The sequence below is a fragment of the Limanda limanda genome, chromosome 3 (assembly GCF_963576545.1).
Source record: "Limanda limanda chromosome 3, fLimLim1.1, whole genome shotgun sequence".
NCBI lineage: Eukaryota > Metazoa > Chordata > Actinopteri > Pleuronectiformes > Pleuronectidae > Limanda > Limanda limanda.
The window spans coordinates 22,429,719-22,451,454 of NC_083638.1; the positions used below are offsets into that span (position 1 = coordinate 22,429,719).

Here is a 21,736-nt window from a genome sequence, read left to right on the forward strand (position 1 = left end):
TGTGTGAATCCAGTGTGAACGCAGCTGCTGTCAGAGTCGAACCCTCCGGAGCCATCGCACCATGGACGGAGGAGCCGCCTCCACGCTGGCCGAACACTAACGGGAATAACATCTGGCGTGAACTTGGATTTTTGTGTTGTCGTCCTGTGGGTTCGGGAAGAAGCGGGTCGAGTTGAGGGAAAGACTTTGGACTTCACTGAGGCTCCTTACACACAGCAGCTGGACTGCACACAGGGAACACTGTAGAAGACAGGATGGTGAGTGCTGTTTACATTATTATGGCAGAGTCAATACAATCCAAATATTTAATTAACATGGATCCACGTGTGAGCCATACAGGTGTAAGCTATTTTATTTAGTGGCCTTATTATGGAAGGTTGATGTGTAGGCTTCAGTAAATATTATTCTAAAATTCCAGTTTCCATAAGTTTCCTTTTAACTTGAAAATCACCTGTGTAAATTTGTTGTTTTTTTCCACATATTTATGTATACATGCTGTAGTGCAAGTGATGAGAAGTCATTGACCCAGGAGTGATGTGTTGTGATGTGTCATTTAGAAACATTTTGGCAGCTCTCTCTCTTAAAAACCGGTTTGTCCTGGGGCACGCAGCGGGGAGCGTGTATCAGGTGCAGTGTGTGTACTGTATGTGTGTGGCTTGTTGTGGGTGCGTGCATTTCATGGAGACAGGTTTTTCCTGGTTACTGGGTGCCATTCCTGACACGCCTAAAGCCAGGTAATGGAGGAGGACGGGTTGTTGCCTCATCCTTGCGTTCTGGCGACAGCTCCTCGGGTCACTGTGGATGAACCCCTACCTGACTGTGGAACACGGTCGTTCTTCTGCAAGTTTCTAAGACTTTGACAATATGGCCGCTCCTTCCATTACTGGATACATCAATATTAAGAAATTGGTTGCAATTTTGGATTTGTGTTGAATTCTAATCAACCCCTCAGTAATGTTATTAAAACATGTTCAAAATGAAAAGAAAGGTTGAACATCCTCATAGATATCTCCTCTTGAGTAATCCCATTTCTCAATATGTTTCATGCATTATGGCATCTTAGAGCCTCATCAATAATCCATCAGCCAAATATATAGGTCAATCAGATCAGACATCAGATCCAGGGGAAATATTGGGTTTCAGTTGCTCCAGCCAGGGAAATAATGTATAGAGACCAAGACAACAACAATAATTTAAAATATAGGTCAGATATTTGTATTGGTTTATATGTTGTCCATATGTTTTTTATTGAACATTATGTAGAAAAAGATGCTTGTAGTAACTTGGAAATGGTGAAAATGCGTTAGTTGATTAAACTCAAACAAAGAGAAAAGACGCTGATTTTTTGATTTGTAGTTCCATGCCCAGGTTAACCAATAAACAAGCATTTCATCTCATCTACACTAGGACCTATAGAGTATAAACATCTGTTGATATTGATTAATACATCAGAATCAGAACCTTTCAACTCCATACATTTGTTATCAGCATGGGCCCAGTATCAGTCTGGCTCTACTTCATTATCTGTTCATATGTAAATATACACACAAACACTGTCTATTTGTAACAGAGGTGAAACCTGCATCCTGCCATCCTTTCTGCTCAAATGACCCTGTTGGTGGTGTTTCCCAGAGAAAAACCCAAAGTACAGGGGTCAGCATTACAGAGCTTTTGCACTTGGAACAGTGACAAAGACAAAAAAAACTTTCATTCTTTGAATCTGCTCATGAGGAGACATTTACCAACTTTGGATGCAGGAGTTTTTTACTGTAGTATTTGCCTAATGTATAGCTGTCATGGTTAAAGTAATTTCGGAATGAATGGGAGTTGTTTTCTCCCAGTGAGGTGTTATAATGAGGATTTGGTCAAAGTAAAGAAAGGTTAATGTAGGTCTTGTCTGTACAATGTTTTCGAGGAGGTTAGGGCGAGGATCAGCTCATGTAGTAAAAGCGTCTGATTGTCATCCTCACTGTCTGGAACAGCCGACTCCAGCATCGCTCACTGGTTCCCTCTCTGCCAGATGCTGAATAGCGAGTCGGTATGACAGCAGATGGTTTGCATTAGTTTCTCCTACAGGGAGGTGCGTACCGAGCAACCCCCCTCTCCCCTTCATTTCAAAGCTGGCGCTCCATTTTCAAACCCATCACTGCTGTAGAGATTTGCTCAGGAATTCAAGCCCTCGCTCTGAAAACAGGACGAACACCCATTCTGTGGAGCTGGGGAACTCGTTAGGCTTGTCGCTGTGGCTCAGTGCGCTCACACACTCCTCCTGATCAGTTCCATACGTCTTTATTACAAAGCTGCAGTGTTTGCACTACTCTGCTGTTTGTGATGATGGACCTCCTCCGTATTGACTTAGCATACAGTGGCACTTGCTGTAAATCATTTTGGATCAGAGGAGCACACAAACACACCACCGTTTTTTTGTATTTTCTGGGGAAATGTAAAATTTCCATACATTTGAATATGAAAATAAAAACATTTCATTACGCGCACAAACACACACACACACACACACACACACACACACACACACACACATTGCACGCATATTTCATGTTTTGTTGTCATAGGTACACAGATCATTTGTTTGTTTGTTTCTTGGTTTGTTGGTTTGTTTGTAAGACGTTTATCACAAAAACTAATTTACGGATTTCCACGATACTTGTGAGATGGATGCGTTATGGGTCAGGGAAGAACACCTTACATTTTGGTTACACATGGTAACATATCAAGGAATCGTCTTTCACTTTCTTTAACATTGGGATATATGGCATTTTTCAACATTTTTACTGTTTTCCCAGAGAATAAATCTGGCATATTTATGGAACTGATGTCTATGAGTGTGGGAAATTAAGTGTAGCCCAATTAAGTTTAAGGGGACTGTGGGGCCTGTCTTTTGTTTTTGTTCAAACTCAGACATGGAGCGATTCCTCTGGTTGTACTGTACATTTTACACTTAGACATAAAAAAAAAAAAATGATGAAGTGTTTCAAGTTCCTACACAGATAGGATACATTTCTATTCATAACAATAAATTATATTATATTTGTAGCTATTGTTGTCTAGTGGCTGCTATCTCAGTGTCAAATTTTACAATGAGGAACATGAGGAAGGTTAAGCATCAGAAACCAAACACCTGATTGGTGTTGTTATTTTTTTTAACGTCGGCTGGTGACATCAAGACGTCCAGTATTCTAGTTACTGTGAAACATGATCTTCTGACCCTGGAAGTGGTGAGGTGACGAGCACTCCGTGGTTTTCTCTCCCTGTGACTCAAGTTTGTTTACTGTGTTGTCTGAGTCCCCAGAGCACAGTGCAGCTGCGTGGCTCTCATTGTGTGCACGACACTGCTGTAGTGCTGATGCTGTAGTCGCAGCCAGCACGGCGTGATGAGGAGAAGAGCAGATACATCAGCTGATGGAGCAACTGAAGCAACTGAGCAGATTTGTGTGTAGGATGCATGTTCACAGATATGAAAGGTTCCTGCTTGTACACTGATTACAATTTTTTGTGTTTGTTCAACATCGAGCAGATAAACACTCCCATCAAACAGGAGAACTCAAATCTACATTCCAGCGTCTTAGTTTCTGTCCACAACAGTTTCAAAATGGGTCAGGTGTTAAATCATTTTACTCAGCTGTTATCGGATCATTCTTTGCAACTCAACACCTGAAGAGACAGCTTACAATAAGTAATTAAATCAAGAATGATTGTTACCCCCAGCAAGGAGGTTATATTTCCGTCAGATTTTTATTTGGATCTGCACCAAATTACACACACTCATAAATATCAGTCCCCTAAACATTCACTCTATCCATGAATTATTCTTTGAGAAATTAATAAAACCATTGAAAAGAAAGTCTAGGAAAAAAATGTTGATAAAAAACCCCAACTTGGATCCTCCCCTGGTCCAGATCTGCAACAAAATGTAGAGGGTTCTTTCCTGGTCCATCCATACCACATTCTACCTACAAGTCTCATAGTAGTTTGTCCAGTAGTTTTTGCGTATGAATGAACAAGCAAATAAATGCAGGCAAAAACATAAACAACTGAGATCCTGATGAAAAAAATCTGGTATATTTCAGGGACTTATACATGAGTGTGTGTAATTTGAGGCAGCTGGATTGAAGTTAAGGGACTTGTGAATGCCAGTCAAGATGTAAATGTTGTTGTTTGTGACAACAGAAGTCCTGCTTCGTGCGAATGTTAATACCCATTTCATGTTTGTTTAGTTTATCTTCCTTGTTCTTGGATCATTAACCGAGTTTTACCCTTTCAATGACGCCTAGTTGCATTTGCATGTATGACTTCCCTCATCATGGAAAAGGAACAAGGTCGGACTCTTACTGCTGTCCTCTGCTTATCTGCTCTAATAATTTCTCATTGTTTGGCCTCTGACTCAGTGGTTGAAGCCTCTCACTCTGTCCAGTGGGAACCTCATGCATCGTGTTGTTCTCAGTCAGCTGTAGCCTTTGCTTTTACACTGCTATTGTTTAACCTTACTTCCTTAACATAGACAGTGTACTGGCTCAGTGAAGCAAAATGACAGTCATATCATAAGTTGAGTTTACTGAGTGACACTTAGTCTTTGAATTAGTTTGCTCTGTTGAGTCAAAATTGGATGGCACCTTTGGTTTTTGATGCTTTTTAATATCCAAAATCTGTTAAAAATGACCTTTATTTCATTATCTTACAGTGATAAGCTCAAAATGTCAAGTGGCAAGTGTTTCATTTTTCCACACACCATCAAGGAAAAGCTTTTTAAAGGGTGTCAGCTGTTGTATGGGAAGACGTGAAGGAATCGGCTGGAAACAAAGTCAAAATTAGCTGGTTTAATGAGTTGTGTTTTCTGGCTCGTGACCCACCATGTCAGGGCTGAATCAGTGCAATTCTCCACTATGGAATCATGCAGTGAACTGGAGTATTAAATAACATCCTGTTGAGCTTTAAATACTAGTTCTTCAGTGTATTACACACACTCACAAGGTCCAACTAAATATGGTCTGAGAGTAAAGATAGAGCTAAAAGTCAAACAGATTCCCAATCAGTGTAGATTCCTGCTGTAGCTGAGAGATAGAGACCACATGCTTTATCTTTAATGCTGTATTCGGTAGCAAAACCATTACTACGGGTTATGACGGCCGTGATGTTATCATGTCGTCACTTTTGCTTTCCATGTAGATTTGTCTGTAATGGGCCAAAATAAATATTGACTTGGATCTGACTGACGTTGGGTTTGGCTGCTTGTGTTGGATTCCTGACATTATCGTGAGATGTGGTTACTTACAGCAGGAAGGGTCACAGTTTAATGAATTCAACGTAATATCTCCCACATTCTTTCTTATTGAACTTCCTGCTCTTGTGAATTGCGTCTGTCTGTACATTCACAAGCAAATTTTCCTGTTGATCATATTTAAAAGTGGCAAGTTTTGGTTGAAATTAAAAACTGTGCTTAACCAGTGCAGAATATGCTTTCTTCTAAAAAATGACAGTGAACAATTATGGATTTATGTGGAGTTTCATTGTACTTAAACTCTCAGACATTCAGTTAGCTCGTGAAAGATTAGGGGAACTAGATAGCGCTCAGTCCAGCACATTAGATCCAATAAAGCTGCACCAAATTACACACACTTTTAAATGTGGCAGATTTTTTATGATGTTATTCAATGAAATCAAGGAAAATGTAAAAAATCACCTCAAAATGCTCAGCAAAATTGAATGGGTTCATTCCTTATTCATATATCATTCTTCCACCAAGTTTAATGGAAATCCGTTTTTATGTTATCTAGCTCACAAACAAACAAACCAGCAAACAACAGGGGTGAAAAGATGATCTATTAGCGGATCTTGGTAACAACCTGACCAATCATGCTTCTCTACCACAGTTCTCTTTTAGCTCTTCATAGAACCTCTTAGATTTGGAGCAAATTAAATAAAATGTTGTTTACTGAACCACATGACCCACAATAAACTTTCTCACAGCAACACCAGGCACCTCTGACCAATGTTAGACTGTTGGACCGGGCTCCTATCAACACTTTATTCACGAATCGGAGCCAAGACGTTACTGTGTTATTTAGTGATATACCGCTTATCTGTTTTAATGGGGATGATAGATTTCCCACAAACTGATGCACTGACCCTGTTCTGGGTACAAACACTCCGATCCAGCTGGAAGCTTTCCTGGAGACCTTACTTGCCCAAACTCATAATTCTAACTCCACCGCTCTCCTTTTACCTTCTAAGATGTGAAGGATGCGTTGAAGTAATTCCTGAGCTGCAGCCAACACAGAACGCCCTCAGGTTTAATGGCATTTCACCAAACCATGTGCTGGGTCAGGCTTCTCCTCCCTCTTCAGTTTGAGATGAAAACACTGCCGTTTGTGTCCAACATGTATATGTCATGTATCCAGTTGCTAGAAGAGGAGATGCTGGTTTGGATTTCATTGATTGACACTTGCAGTCTTGTTGTGGCACACAGCACGGCTATGAATGAGTTTCCACTGTGGATGGCTTGTTTACATTCAACCACTACTGAGACTGCTTTAAAGAGGAAGCACAGCACTCTGTGACATGTCTCTTGTCTAGGATTTCAGCTGAGTTCCACAGAAAACCACATTTTCTTTGATATCATAGTTTATTAGTGGCCTTGGGGCTGTTGTCATCCATTTAAGAGACAGATTCAGTTTGAGACGTTTAAAGTAAGCAGTGTCCACAGTTTCACTCCAGTTAGATAAAGAAGAATAGAGCCTGTGTGAAGTTGAAAGGTTGTGTAGCTCAGTCTGTGTTAAAAATCATCCAGTGTCTGTTTACACTTAATCATTCTCTCCTGTTTGTCTCTGGGAGGGATGGTGCTCAATCCCGTCCTGCAGGCACAACATTACAACGTCATCACAACCAGTCGCTTCTCAAGTTACCACATTGCAGCAGGATAATACATTTCTTTTCATTCTTCCCTTGTATGTGACATCTCTCAGTTCAGATCACAAACACTGTGGCGTATCTAGTCATGGGCTGGGCCTGGTGGTTGCATTATTCATGGTGTTGTGCCCATTACATGCAAGTGACCTAGGCGACGTTTGAGATGCCAAGAGAGCATGTGATCTCTCCTCAGCAATCAGCTCTACTGTGTAGTGTTTACAGTTTTATACATTTCTTACTTCCAATGACTTTGTTTTGATATCTGAAGTGCTATGGTTAGTTGTCCCTGGCTATTCTGGGTATGTGAACACATTTAAACCATATTTCAGATCACACAAAAACTTAATGGCTCCACAAATTCCCAGCTTAGTTCGTATTCAGCTGCAGTCAGGGCTTTAGATCGAAGTAGATGGATGGAAATTACTTAAGGTGGTATATCAGAGAGTTGTATTATTTTCATTTACATTAGGTATTGACATTTACAGTCTTGTAATGCTTTGATTTAATGATTTTTCTAGAGATTTCTGTGGGAAAACAGGGCACATTGTCAGTGATATATAAGTCAGATGTTTTAAAAGAGAGTAAGTGTAATATGTGAGGCTGCAGGTTATTCTATACATTTCTCTAAGTAGTAAGAACAGATGCTTCTCTCCAGTTTGTTGGCAGGTGAAGCAACTGGTTACCTACTTTCTTACTCCTCTGTGGTGCTGGCTCAGATGTTACTGCATGTTGGCTGTAGCACCACATGATTGATTGTGTGGTTTCAACCGGGAGAGAGATTAGACTAGAACATGAAAATGTACACATATAAACAACCTTTATTTGTCAGAATATATTAAGTTATAGCGTTTCAACCTCAGGGACAGTTTCAGTTCAGTTGTGCAGCAACACTTTTCCACTCTGTGTAATTCACTATGGATTTACTGTCTAATCAAGTTCCAGCTGCATCTGTATTCTTCAGCATCACTTAAGAGGAAGTTTGTGTGTGTGTGTGTGTGTGTGTGTGTGTGTGTGTGTGTGTGTGTGTGTGTGTGTGTGTGTGTGTGTGTGTGTGTGTGTGTGTGTGTGTGTGTGTGTGTGTGTGTGTGTGTGTGTGTGTGTGTGTGTGTGTGTGTGTGTGTGTGTGTGTGTGTGTGTGCGCGCGCGCGTCTGAATGTGAGTCAGAACTTGATGAATATCCCATTCCTCAGAAGTTCAGATGGAATCAGACTGTCTCTCCCTGTGGGTCATTGCTCCTCTGACACCACACACGCACAGACACACACACACACACACACACAAACACACACACACACAACCACACACCTCAACCACACACATGGTGAGTAATCCTGGACAAAGTGCAAACACAAGCAGCAGAGACCAGGTGGAAATGCTGTTTAGAGAGTAATACTTCCTTAAGCCCTTCTGAGTTCCGATAGAACCAGATATGCTTCAGTTTCCATCAAGAGTATGAGGGGAAAATTCTGTCAAAATCACCCCACACGTTTTTGCAGTGAATTTGTGCTGGAGCTGGTTCCTGACTTCTTTTGGCTCCGTTCAGGAAGTGGACAATCTTGGGAGCAATTAGAGCCCTTTCAGTAATTCAGTCATACCAGACCGGTGAATGGTGTGAATGGTTGTCTTTGATTTTGTTTCCCCACTATTGACTTCATGATAAGCAGATATGGCTAACGGATGGATGGATGGATGGATGGATGGATGGATGGATGGATGGATGGATGGATGGATGGATGGATGGATGGATGGATGGATGGATGGATGGATGGATGGATGGATGGATGGATGGATAGCACTGCTATACCAAGACAATGAGACAGACATGTATATTCAGTTCTTTGCAGCATGCCATTGTTCAAAGCCTTCCGTTTTTAGATTGCTGCTCAGAAATATGATAATTAGATAGTCATCCTCAAAAAGCTTTGGATTCACAGGGTTCCCAAGTTTTAGGATTGTTGGGAAAAGTAAAACCAGGAAAACGAACAATGAGTGAACTACAACATAATGGAAAGGATGAAGTGGAGTTTTCTTTTTCATGCATTAAAAAGTTTTTACTGAGGTTGGAGGTCAGATTTTTCAAGAAATGTTTGAACTTATCGATGAGCTCTGAGTGCAGAAGACATTTTTATTCTTTCTTCAACTTTATATCCACAAACTAAAAAGAACCGAAAAATCAAATCAGTGATTTTTGAGACTACAAAGACCGTTGAGTAAAATAATAAATAGAATGGTACAGGCTCTTGATAAAGACTCACAGTGTTCTCCAAACGTGAAACACACTCAGAGAACACAATGACCTGTGTATTACTGCTGTGTGTTGTTAGACTGTGTAATAATAAGAACTGCGGAGCAACAGCAGATTTCCTGTCTGGTGTTTTTAATTTTTATGGCGAACCAAACCCTTTTTTCTCCATTTGGACGACAGATTCTCTCAGAAAAGCCATTACTGAATAATTACTGAATGTTCCTATAAAAAAAGAACATTAAGAAATCCCTGCTTTATGTTACCAAAACAAATCAAAAACACAATGATTTTCATAGGGCAGACAGAGTTTTGTTGGAAACTCTTTGGACTTGTTCACGATAACTGGAATTATTGTAAATTTTTGCTTTAATTTGTGACACATGTTAACTAAATTAGATTACTTTGTGTTTTTGTTCTTGGCTCTTTCACCAGCTGCCTTTTCATCACAGTCTTTGGCAAGTCCTGATAATAATGTGGAAATAGCTTTTACATCTGACTCCCACTTATTCAGTGCCCCTACACCCACAGGCTTTTATAAATGGAGAATTTTCTTCTCTTTGACCAACACATGCCCTTCAAAGTAAAAAAGCACAAGTAATGTATTGTTCTGCAGCCACTAGCGCATATGAAACAGACCTGGTTTTTCCCTCTGACAAAGAGGTTGTATGTTTTCAACTCTGTCTGTTTGTTTGTAAGCAAGATAAGATAAAAACAACTCAATGGATTTCCACGAAACTTGGCTGAAGGATGTGGGACAGGGAAGAACCCATTACATTTTGGTGCAGGTATTTACGAGTCTGTGAAATTTGTTGCAGCTTGATTGTATGTAAGGGACTCGTTTAGGTTTTTTAAGGGCTGAAACATGTGCATAACATGTTTTAATTGTGTTTTTTTCACAATCAACACAACCACAAAAACATGCTATAGCATCTATGAAAATGTCCTTTTGAAATACTTTAGAAATCAGGTCAAGTAAACTTGTGGTACATGGCAACGCTTCTAATCTTAATACACAAGGGCTTATCAGACCTGGGGACTAACGTCTGTTCCCAGCCAAAGTCAAAGTCATATAGCTCTAAAAGATCCCACATCCTGCAGCTTATACTCCCCTTCATTAAAAAAAATGCCTTTTCTAATCTGCTGATGACAAACGGGAGACTTGGCGTGTTCCTTCACAGAAACCCAACATGGTTGTGGGGCATAGAAGCCCTCAGATGTTGAGATACTTGACCAGCATTAGATTTACTTTGACCACTCGTGGTGAGCTGTTTTCCTCAGTCATTCACTTGTATAGAAACTCAGTGATTTCTCCACACCTTTGAGACAGAGGAATGAACGGCTTTAGTTGCTTCTTATTTTGGAAGAGAGGAGTTTGTTCTCATGGCGTTCATCCAGATTTGCTACCAGAGGGCAGAGCTAAAACGCAGCCCTGGCACATGGTGGACTGTGTGTCAAATCCTGGTGTGGAAAAACGACACAGACGGGAGAGAAATGAGGGAAAAGTGCCGCTTATGATACTGAATCAAACCCAGCCATTTCCTGTACCTCGAGCCAGAGCTGCTCAGCACTCTCCATATATGGTGATGGTATTTGCATGAAGGGAAAGCCTAGGCTTATGGATCAAGAACTGGTGTTGAAATTCCTTTGTATTAACTTCTGGGAAAAGGTTGGATCCTCTACTTTTGGGCGGTCTCATTATCTGCCCAATGGAAAAATACTTTTTTTTTTGTATTCCTATTATTAGCTGGTTACGATGTCAAATACTTAGCTCTTCTTATCACCATGTTGTGGTGATGTCAGATACTAATTTCTGGGTGTTGCTCAGCTCAGAGGGAAGGCTGTGGTTCCATGGTGATGTTGTTATGGCCACCATAGACACCCAATATTTCCTGTGAGTGTGTGTGTGTGTGTGTGTGTGTGTGTGTGTGTGTGTGTGTGTGTGTGTGTGTGTGTGTGTGTGTGTGTGTGTGTGTGTGTGTGCATCGGTGCATGCATGAGTGTGTGTGTGTGTGTGTGTGTTTGTTAAAACACAAATTCCCCTCATCTGCATAGGAGCGGTGTTTACTGCGTATGACCAGTCACTAACATGGACAAGTGAACTGACAGCAGAGAAAAACACCATGACTAAAAGAAACACAGTTACATCTGGACATCTGGTAAACAAAAGCTCTGTATGTGTGATTGTTTAAGTCCCGGAGCCCCCCCGGTGACATTTGGCGGGAAATAAAATATTACATGACCATGACATAATAAACCAGGAGATAAGAATCTGATGGGAGGAGGGAGGGATGGGGTCTGTAACAAGGTAAAGAACTATCTATCCCCCATTCCAAATTAATATTTGATTTCATAAGAAAACCCTACTTAAAGGGAAGGATACAACTATATCTGGTTATTCTGTCGCTAACACACCCACTACATCAATATCAGTAACTCCCTCCAAGTAAAGAAACGTAGAGCGATGCAGACAGTCTGTGTTACTGGGAGCACGCTGCTCCGACGTGTCAGGTTGGTTCTGTTCTGCTCCAGCAGCTGACAAAGGTTTATCATTCCCTCCAATGAGGATCTATATCTTTCATAAAGATACTGATTAGATTCGGTAAAAGGATTTTGTGGGTCTCTGAAGACCCTTGTCCTCCTCAGAGACTCTCACAATCTGTACCCATGCAGATCCACAGGATCCTTTTTTTGTTTTATTTTATTTTGCATGTTTCGAAGGAATTGATTGGTCAGTGGGCAATGTTTTATCGTGGTTGTTCTCTTATCTCAAACTTAACCTGCTCTGGAACAGGTTAGCCGTTCAGCATAAGTTACCATGGTGATTTACCCTGATAAGAAGTGAACGAGCTTCATAAAACTGAAAACCCTGAGGTACAAGTTACCCCTATAACCGCAAATCCTGCCAGTGGTCCATTAGTACAGGACCACTGGTCTTTTGTTAGTGTTTTGATTGAGAGACCCCTATAGCGTCTAAAGTTATGTAATATGCGTTAAAAAGAAAGGAAAGTCACTGGATGTTGGATTACTGTATCTGCATTTGGTATTAGAAGAAAATCCAGAATTAATTTTTTTAAGTACACAGATAACACACAGTTAAAGTATTATTTCTTATTTATTACAAGGATGAAACATCTGCAGTAAGTGCAAAATATTGTTGTTTTTCTATTATAGAAGTGTCTGGATATAAACTGGCATAGCAGAATCGTAATGATGATATACAGAAGCATTTTTATGAATAGCTACTGGTTCAGTGACCCCATCACCCCAACTTCATTCTGTACAAAATTCACTTGAGTAAATCGACCTCCAGCCCCTGGTTGCTGTGGAGTTTCTCAGCAGCAGAGGAGTGCGGTTGCTTTCGGGCACCTCCCTGACGTCTTTGTGTGTAAGTGTGCAGCCCACTTTCCCTGTGCAGCTACTCCCTTATGGCCCACTCCTTGAAGCAAGCATATTTTCTTACTCCTCTCGCCTCATTACACAAAGGCCTAAGTCAAAACAGATGAAACAATCTTTGGAATATGTGACGTTCATCTCCCAGGTCTTGTGTTCATTACTTCTTCCTCCTTGAGTCTGCGCTTGTTCATTCCAGACATAGCAGAGAGAGGTTAAATATAGCGTGTTCAATTGTTTTCACTTTGTGGTCGGGCCAGCACTCTCTTAATGTCTGCTTTTAGAGAGAGGCTTTTCATTTGCCTGAGTATTACTCTTAATAAGAAGGTGGCAGTGAAAGGATACCTAGTAATTGCCTGAATTAAAAAGAACATTTGGTGACAACAACAGTAAATAAAAGATTCAGGTTGTGCTGGTTTTGGAGATAGCTGAGGCCCAGTCAGACCCTCAGGGGACAAAGTGAAGTCAGATGAATGAACACAAATCTGCTCTGAAAGACTCAACGTGCTGGTAAAAATTGTGTTAAATATCCTGAAGCCCTAGAACCAGAGGGAATAAGGTGTTTCTTATCGACCCTTGTCCACAGCCACAACCTTTAAACCAAACATTTTAACATATTGCCAAAAAAGTTAACATGAAACTCATATCACACTTATTTACTTACCCAATATTATACTTTGAATGTTGTCATTCTTTTTTCCATTTCCTAACTGTACTTTCTCTACCTCTATCCAAACTGTGTAAAGGACATATATTGATTGTTCCTTCTGAACGAGCCATTTCTCCTTGCTCACGTTGGTGTGTTGTTTCTCTCTGTGTCTACTTTCTCCACGTCACAAATTGGCTACTCGGCCTCCCCGTCACATCAGCTCGTCATCGTTGCTAAGGGAGGAGGGAAGTCAGCTGCTCCGTCTACAGCGCCCAGAGAGTTGTAAAACTTGTTAATGGGTGTGATCTGGAGAATTAATCCAGCTATAATTGGCTGCTTCCCTCCTGAGGAGAAAAAACTCACTGAATTAGGCTGAAAAAGTTGTTAACATTCCTCACCACAGCACCATCTCCCATGCTATGACCGAGTCTGTAAAGTGGTTTTAATTTTGCTGCTGTAAAGAATAAAATCAGCCTGGAGGATATTAAAAGCTTGCTGGCTGCCCCCCATGATTTAGTAAGTTCAAGTTACTGTAATTACTAAAAGTACAATAATCTGCCTCTGGTTTGGTTATTTATGTCCCTTGATATACACCAAGGTTTCTGTCTTTTACATTTTTCCTTTCTAGTTGTGTCTAGTGTACAGGCAGCTGCATTTATTGGTTCACAACATACATAACCTCAAATAACTTTACATAGTAAGGTTGAGACCTTACATTCGAGAAACTACACAGTTCCCAGAATGAGAAAGACATTTCTTTAACTTTTTCTTGAACAGAGCCAGAATGTGTGTGGATTATGATTATTGAATGATACTCTGCTGTTTATGATGTGTAGTACTGCAATCAGCAAGATATTACAACCTCTGAAAGGGAAAGAAAAAGTAGGACACAAAAATACAGCTGAGGTTTAAAGTGCATTCTTGACATTGGAAAGAGCAGTTGTGAAAACAACTGGAGCTTTCTGTCATATCACTTGATCCTCATCAGCAAATCAACAGTGTCCTGCTGTTGTGGAGTTATATTATTTTAGCATTTAAATGAAAATAGTTGCATAAGAGTTGTTGTAGTACTTTTGTGTAGTAGCTGTGGCTGTTGTTGCAGTCTTCAGATTGTTCACTCAGAGAATAATAGACAGTTTACTCAGTGTATAATATACGGTTTGCTCAACTGCTTTTCAATAATGAGTTTCGAAGCTCAGCTTTTAAGACAACACAGAGGAGTTTATGCTCAGAACAAATAACAAAGCTACTAAATACAGCCACTATACTCGCATGGCACTCAGTAGAGCGTATACATCCACCATGGCCCAGCAGTCCCATTGTATTCAGTCAAGCTCCAACAAATTCATAGATATCAGTTTACACCTGACCCCCCCCCCCCCCCCCCCTCAAGATCCATATATTATTCCCTCGGAAAACTGTGAAAATATTGAAAAACGCAATTTTGCAATGTATAAGTAAGTGAAACAATAATAATTCTGAATCCACAACATGATTTGAATCCGCACCGAAGTTTAGTTGGGTCTTTTCTCATCCATACCGTTTCCTTCAACCACAATCTTTTTTAAATCTCAACACAAATCTTGATTATTCTTTCAAAAATGAATTACTTGCTACATAAAGTACAGTGTCTTTGTGAAAAATCTATTCTTTTATTTTCCATTGGGAGTATTGTTGATGGTCACTTCCTCTGTCCACACTTCCTCACTGAAGACGGAGGAAGTCAAGAGTTAACTTGTGTGTTGACTAATGTTCTGGACGCTCTCTGTGGCTTCGAGTGGTTCTGCGTCCAGGAGAAAGAGACTCACTCCTCCGAGCACGTTGTGACTCTCGTCCACAGTAGCCAGACAACACTGACTCATAGCGCATGATGAATGACCTCAGTTCTCCAGAGACTCATTCAGCTCAAACAAAAACAGGAACGTAGGGAGAAACTCGGAGTGGTTGACTGTGTGGGGGGAAAAAATCTGGGTCAGAGCATCTTTAACATTTAGACAAATAACACGAAGCACATCTGGGAATCTGACCTTGCACTATTTCAAAGTAAACATGGCTCATTATACTGCTGACATCAGATAATAATTTTTTTCCCCCTTGCTTTAGTTTGGTCTGATTATCTGAACACTGTGATAAAAACCACACCACCTCTGCCTCTGAGGGCGTTTGAGACCCAGTTCCTTCGTGCAGCAGCCTCGCCTCTGTGCAACCTTAATGTCAGACCCTCCATTTGTCCACACCATCTCATTGTGTCTCTCTCAGCGAGCTAACAGTTGCGCATTGTGTGTGTTTTGTTGCAGGGGAGCCGGGGCCACTACCGGTACCACTGGCAGAGCCACAATGTCAAAATCAGCGGTGTGGACGACATGGTTCTGCTCGCCAAGATCAATGAGGACGCCATCGTGGACAACCTCAAGAAGAGATATATGGATGACTACATCTTTGTATCCTTTGTTCACGATCGCAGCTCACACCCCAGTGAGGAATAGCTGAGTCCCATCTCATCTGTGCTGTTACCAGAATAGCTGAATGGTCATCACAGTGCAGCAGTGAGTAATAAGTCAGTGTTGGAAGGTGACGCCTTCCCCCCGAGACGCTGCTGTGAGCGGGGGGGCCAAAGGGCCTCTCTGTTCAAACTTCCTCCCAGACCTCTGACTCCTGTTACTCCACCAGTGTCAAATTTACTCTAGCTTTGTCCCACCGTGGTGCAAAATGTGAACAAAATGGTGTGAAGAGTAGCAGATTGCATAAAGGAGATCATTATCCTCTTTAATCAGAGCATTGCTGCTATCTTTTTCAGAGTAGTTTCATTGTGGTAGGGATTTAAACACGTGTGCTGAGAGCTAGTATTTCCATAAATGAAATCTACCTATGAATTCCACAAAAGTCAGGGCAGAGTTTGGTGCAAATTGTCTTCAAAGTAAAAGCACAAGGTTCATACTGTGGCTGTAATACTTTATATCGAGTTGAATCACAGAGCTTTTATTTTGAAAAGGGAAATGTGAAATTGAGTCTGAAAATTGTGTTGATAGCTGAAAAGACCTCTTAAATAGCTGACAGGCAATGTATAAATAAATAACAGCAGTTTAGAAACTCATTTAAAATTATATGAAACCTACACATTCTAACAGTAATGAAGCAAATTGTTTAATTTGATCAAAAACATTGACTATAAAATCTTCATTGCAGTTAAACACAAAGATTTCGAACTTGACTCTGCACCACAGACTGTTTATAAAAAGCTCTGCACTCAGCGTCCAGTGCACAAGCAATAAAAAAGTGACAGTATATTGTCAAATAACTGTTTGAGGAGGACTCACTAATTACAAGAAATAATTCAGAAGTAGCTCCGAACTGTTACCATAGGCTAAACAAACAGCCCCTTCCTAGCAAGCATGTTGAGAACAGGCACTGCACTAGTCACACAAATGCTAAGTTTGGGCTTTAAAAGTACAGCTGTGGCTATGGATACACACACACACATACGAGCTGTTAGTGACGTAAAAAGGAGTTGATGAATGAATGAATGGAGCCCTTTCTCAAAGCAGCACATTACATAAACTCCAATCCACGCTCTGGCAGCGCTCAGGACCATGAAGTTTGGTAAATGCCGGCAGTTTTTAGGTTTGTCAGCTCTGAGTCGGGCCTTTGATTTGGGTCAATCAATCGCAGTAGCTGTGAGATCGGCCCTGCCAAGGCTGCGGGTCGCTGTCGGCCGCTGGAGGCCACCCACAATAGCAGCTTTATTTGCCTCGAGCGGTATTTTTGCTCCAGGGCACAAGAACCTCACAGTGTTACACGGCCAGTCTATTCTCTGTCATTTCGTAAGCACTGGATACTCATTTAGACTCAGGCCTCATCACCAAATACTCCACTGCTGCACTGGTGCCCACTCTGTTGACGTCCTGGCCTCAGATGAAGTCATCTCTTCCCTGCACAGTCTCATTATCTCTCTGTAAAAACGTTATGTTTGCAGACTCTCGTTGCAATTAAACATTTTTAACCCCTAATATAAATGTTTAAACTTCCTGGGAAAAGAGGATTTTAATGGGATCTGTTCTTTTGTGATATTTTTGTCTTCACTGTATGATCCTTAATTCAGCATGTCATCAGACGTATATCGGCCCTGTGCTCATCTCTATCAACCCCTTCAAGCAGATGCCTTACTTTGGAGACAAAGAAATTGAGATGTATCAGGGTGCTGTAAGTACAACTCCATCTTTTCAATGACATGCGATAATATATGACACACACAGCATATTTTAGAATTATTGATGTGCAACTGAATTATTGATGCCTTATTGAAATCCTCAGGGTTACTGATGTATAACTGAATGTTTTAAGATGGGAGCAGTGTGAAGGACAAATGCTCGGAAATGAACTGGGTTAGATGCGGTGCGATCTTCCCAGCAGGCTGGCGCAGATGTTGCTGTCAGAAACTTGACTCAACCATTGAGAGGCTTGGCAGCACCTTCACAGGACAGCCTGTTCGAGTCTGCCTTCTCTTGGCCAGTCTGCTGAAGAGTGGGCTCGTCTGCTTAAAGCCAGCAGCACACTGGAAGACTTTTAAAATCCTCCGGACTGACTGTGAAAACACTCAGTGTGACACATGCCAAATTTCACAGATTGGCAGATTCTCATTTTGCACTGGGTTCTGATTTGCAGAGGGGGCCAGCTCAGATAACAGTATGAAATTCAGATTCGATCAGAATAAGATGAAATATTCATGAAGCTGCTGACTATGTTTCCTATTTAAAAGGGCAGCAGATTTGTCAGAACAGTGCAGACGTCACAGTCTTGGGCTCAGTCATTTCCTCAACGTCTGGACACAGCAGTTTTTTACAAATGTTTCTCAAACAGGAGGTAAACGTGCATTTCCTGTAGACTATTTTGGGAGCTGGATTAATACACACTAAGCACACCAGTGAGTGTTAACATGAAATCTGTTGACACTAAGGAAAAAAGTACGTCTGCCAAGGCCCAGCAGACCCCCGCATAAAGACTTTATGGGAAATAAAAAGGAAAAACTATTTGCTTAGCAAACAGACTAAAACGTGGGAGTTGCAACCACGCTGGATCTGTCCAAAGTAGAAGAAATACAACTATATCTCACCATATGCTAGAATGGCCCTAAGTAGAGTGCAAACCTCCACCAAGGCAACAGTCCCCTCAACAAACCACATTTAAATGTACAAAAATTTGCTTTTTATTTGGAACTCCACCAGATTTCACATACAGTCCCATAAAATATACGTATTTTTCCTCAAGATCAGTTGAATATTTTTGGAGATATCAACGAAAATGTTGTCTCTTGTAATGTTAAATAAAAAAAATAGGCACCAATATTGAACGGGTTCCTCCCTGACCTATGCTGCATCCTCTCTATTTTCATAGTAATTTGTCTTTTTTGTTTAATCCTAACTAATAAACACAGATGAACACATAGCCTCCTTGGGTTAGGGAGGTAAATATACAATATCACCAGATTTATCCTCAATATGTTACAACCTTTAGTTTTATAATAGCAACCTCCACAATGTTTAACGAGAGCAGCTTAAACACTGATATTTTCTGATTTGTGTTTGCAGGCTCAGTATGAGAACCCTCCTCACATCTACGCTCTGGCCGACAACATGTACAGGAACATGATGATCGACCGTGAGAACCAGTGTGTCATCATCAGGTGAGACTCTCGCACAACATTCCCCACCTTCTCTCGCACACCGTGAACCAATGGCGTGTGACGGCCATAATGTGTCACTGCACGCAACAGAGAAAGTATTCATCTCTGTGCGATAGGATGGCTCGTAAAGCGATTGACTGTTGACCCCGTCACGTCACCTGTTCGCACTGTGCAGGATGGGAGCGAGCGAGACAAAGAGTGGAGATAGTAATCTGTGTGCAATGTGATCTGTGGGATGATATAATGAAGCTGAAGTGAAGCAGAGCCTGTGCAGGTCATGATAATGGTTTGGGAGGGGAGCAGCTCGGAGAACCGACCGAACAGGTTCCACCACATTGCTCGGTGCAGCTGACTGACCGAAAATGACACACCCGCGGTGAAATCTAAAGGAATGAAAACATATATAAATGTGGATAATAAACCATGGATAAATCGCTTGCTTTTATGCTTGGAATGAGCTGCAAGACATCCTGAACTTAGAAACATATACACTCCCCTGGTGCATTTAAAAAATCATAGAACAATGCTATTGTTTTTAACATGTGCTTTTATTTTCTTTAGTTTCTTTTAGCCACAGATTCCTATATCCTTCTATGTATCTCCTTTATTTTCAGTCAGTTTGCTGTTTCTGTGTGTTATTGGTCCCTGCTGGTATTTATATTTGAACATTGCTGCCCATCTTGACCAGGAGGCAGAACAGATATTATACCTCAACGGAGAATTTACCCATAGAAAAAGAATAAATGAAAATGTCCGTATATGGAAACAATGTGAGGTTCACAGCAGGATCTGGCCTCTTTTAACTTAGGATGTGAGACGAGAACAAAGCACCGTTTATAAAGGCTATTTTTAAAGAACTTCCTGGTTGAAATAAGAAAAAACACCTGCACGACCCTCTGTGCAGAAACCCTCTCTCACTGTATTTGGGGGATTTTTCTATCCCTTCACAGCCTGTTTGAGTTTGTTGGTGGTTTTATTTTTTGCGCTGCAAAGCTGCAGAGGGAAAAGTGTGGTGTCATGATCGGGCCTTTATCCTGTAGCCCTGTCACCTGAGCGCCACGGTTACCATAGTGCTTACCTCATGATGAATGACCCCTGCTTCAGCACTTTCGCCCGTTGTTTGGACAGCCAGCAGTTGCTCGTTCAGTTTCCCACATAAAGGCACCGAGGTGGATTTTGTGACCAACTAAATCAGCAAACAAAAGCATGGAAGTGGTTTTTTTATGATGAACCAGGTCCTGGCAAACAAAGGCTCGCTGTGAACTGCTGGCCATGCAAGCGGTGCGGTCAGCATCGGCCTGTGCAGACGCTTTTTCATATTTCTAAGGAAAGCCATGTATTAAACGTAAGGGGAATTCAGGTCAAAGAGGTCGAGCAGTTTTGACGACTCATGAAGGGAAACTGTGACTTTCCCAATAAAAAGTTATTTGTTTTATTCAGCAGTTTATCCATTTGCCATCTGCTAACCATAGCATGTGACTGACGTGCCTATCCTTAGGAAACCTTTAGCAGATTTTAAAAGGAAGAATGGGAGCAGGTAATGTACGTAGGTGGTGATATCAGTTTGGCTCTCAAAGTATTCATTGAAATCAGGCCAATGACATTTTTCAAAGGATGATCAACCGAGACTTTTGTAATGTGAGAACCAGCTGCTTCACATCTGTCCTGTCAGAAAAAAAAAAAAGTTTTTCTCGCCAAACAAAAGTTGCTTAATGCTTTAAAAAGCCTGTTTATTCTGTGTCAGCTGGGTTATTACGTCTCCTTAAATTTGCCTTTCTTTTTTTAACGAATGAAAATAAGACCTGCTTTTAAAAGGACAACGTGTATTGAGAAATTGCCAAGTTCTTTTTAATAGTACAGGTGTAGTCACAGGGTGTTGCTTACTGTTCCCTTGTAAGTGCTTCTTAAATGTGTTTAGTTAAACCAACAAGCAAAGCATTGATCTACTGTGTTAATGCATGAGGCAGAAACGTTGTTCAGCCATAGGCTTCATTCAGGAATGAAATTGGATTACATATTACATCGAATTGTTTTGAATAAATAAGTAAAGGTCAAAGAACAGGCCCCATCTACCTGTTTAAACACTGATTTACAACCTGGATAATTATTACCTCTGCCTGGGCTGTTGTGTTTTCACTTTGTCTGACTTTGAGAAGGATTACTGGACGGATTTCCACAAAACTTTTGGTTTGGGTCAGAAAAGAACATTTATTTATATTTTGGTGTGTATCCGGTTCAGGGGGCGGATCCAGGAGTTATTTAACTTCCTTTAACATTGCGAGATAGGGTGTTTTTCAACATTTCCCCTTGATTTCTCAGAGAATAATTCATGATCTTGATAAAAAAAGTCAAGACATGTTACGCAGCCTGATATTTGTGTGCAATTTGTACCAATCCAAATAATAATATGGATCTAGTGAATTTAAATGTGGTTTCTTAAGGAAAATGTTGTGTGCCATTTATGTATATAAGCTAAGCTATGATTTAAAGCTAAGGTGTCATCATGTGACCAATATATAATAACAGTTAGTCATTGTCATACTCATAGAGGGGTTCATCACCAGTGTCTTTGTTCAAATATGGTCTTTGTCCGATGAGCTTTTTGATCCTTGTTCAACTGTCGACCGACTCCTTTGTCCGTCGATGACTTTGATCTCGTCCCAGTTGAAATGAATCCAGCTCATTTTACAGATGTGCTGTTCTCCACAGCTGTTGCATGGGATGTTGTTTAACACTCCATCATTTGTGTCCTTTTGCTCCAAGACATCGGGGGGGCAGCTAATACATTAAGTCTCAATGGACGATTGAACGCACTGCTTTGAAATGACCCCATCAGCAGCTCAGACCG

The 21,736-nt window shown here is 40.9% G+C and overlaps 1 protein-coding gene across 2 annotated transcripts in view; it reads left to right on the forward strand.

Annotated features, from left to right (window-relative positions):
- myo1ea (myosin IEa) overlaps positions 1-21,736 on the forward strand; it is a 49,186-nt gene continuing 27,450 nt past the window's right edge. For both annotated transcript variants that reach the window (XM_061067786.1, XM_061067787.1), the window contains exons 1-4: positions 1-257; positions 15,506-15,649; positions 17,319-17,408; positions 18,794-18,888. In XM_061067786.1, coding sequence (XP_060923769.1) covers positions 255-257; positions 15,506-15,649; positions 17,319-17,408; positions 18,794-18,888 — 332 coding nt within the window. In that variant the 5' untranslated portion in view covers positions 1-254. The remainder of the gene's footprint in view (positions 258-15,505; positions 15,650-17,318; positions 17,409-18,793; positions 18,889-21,736) is intronic.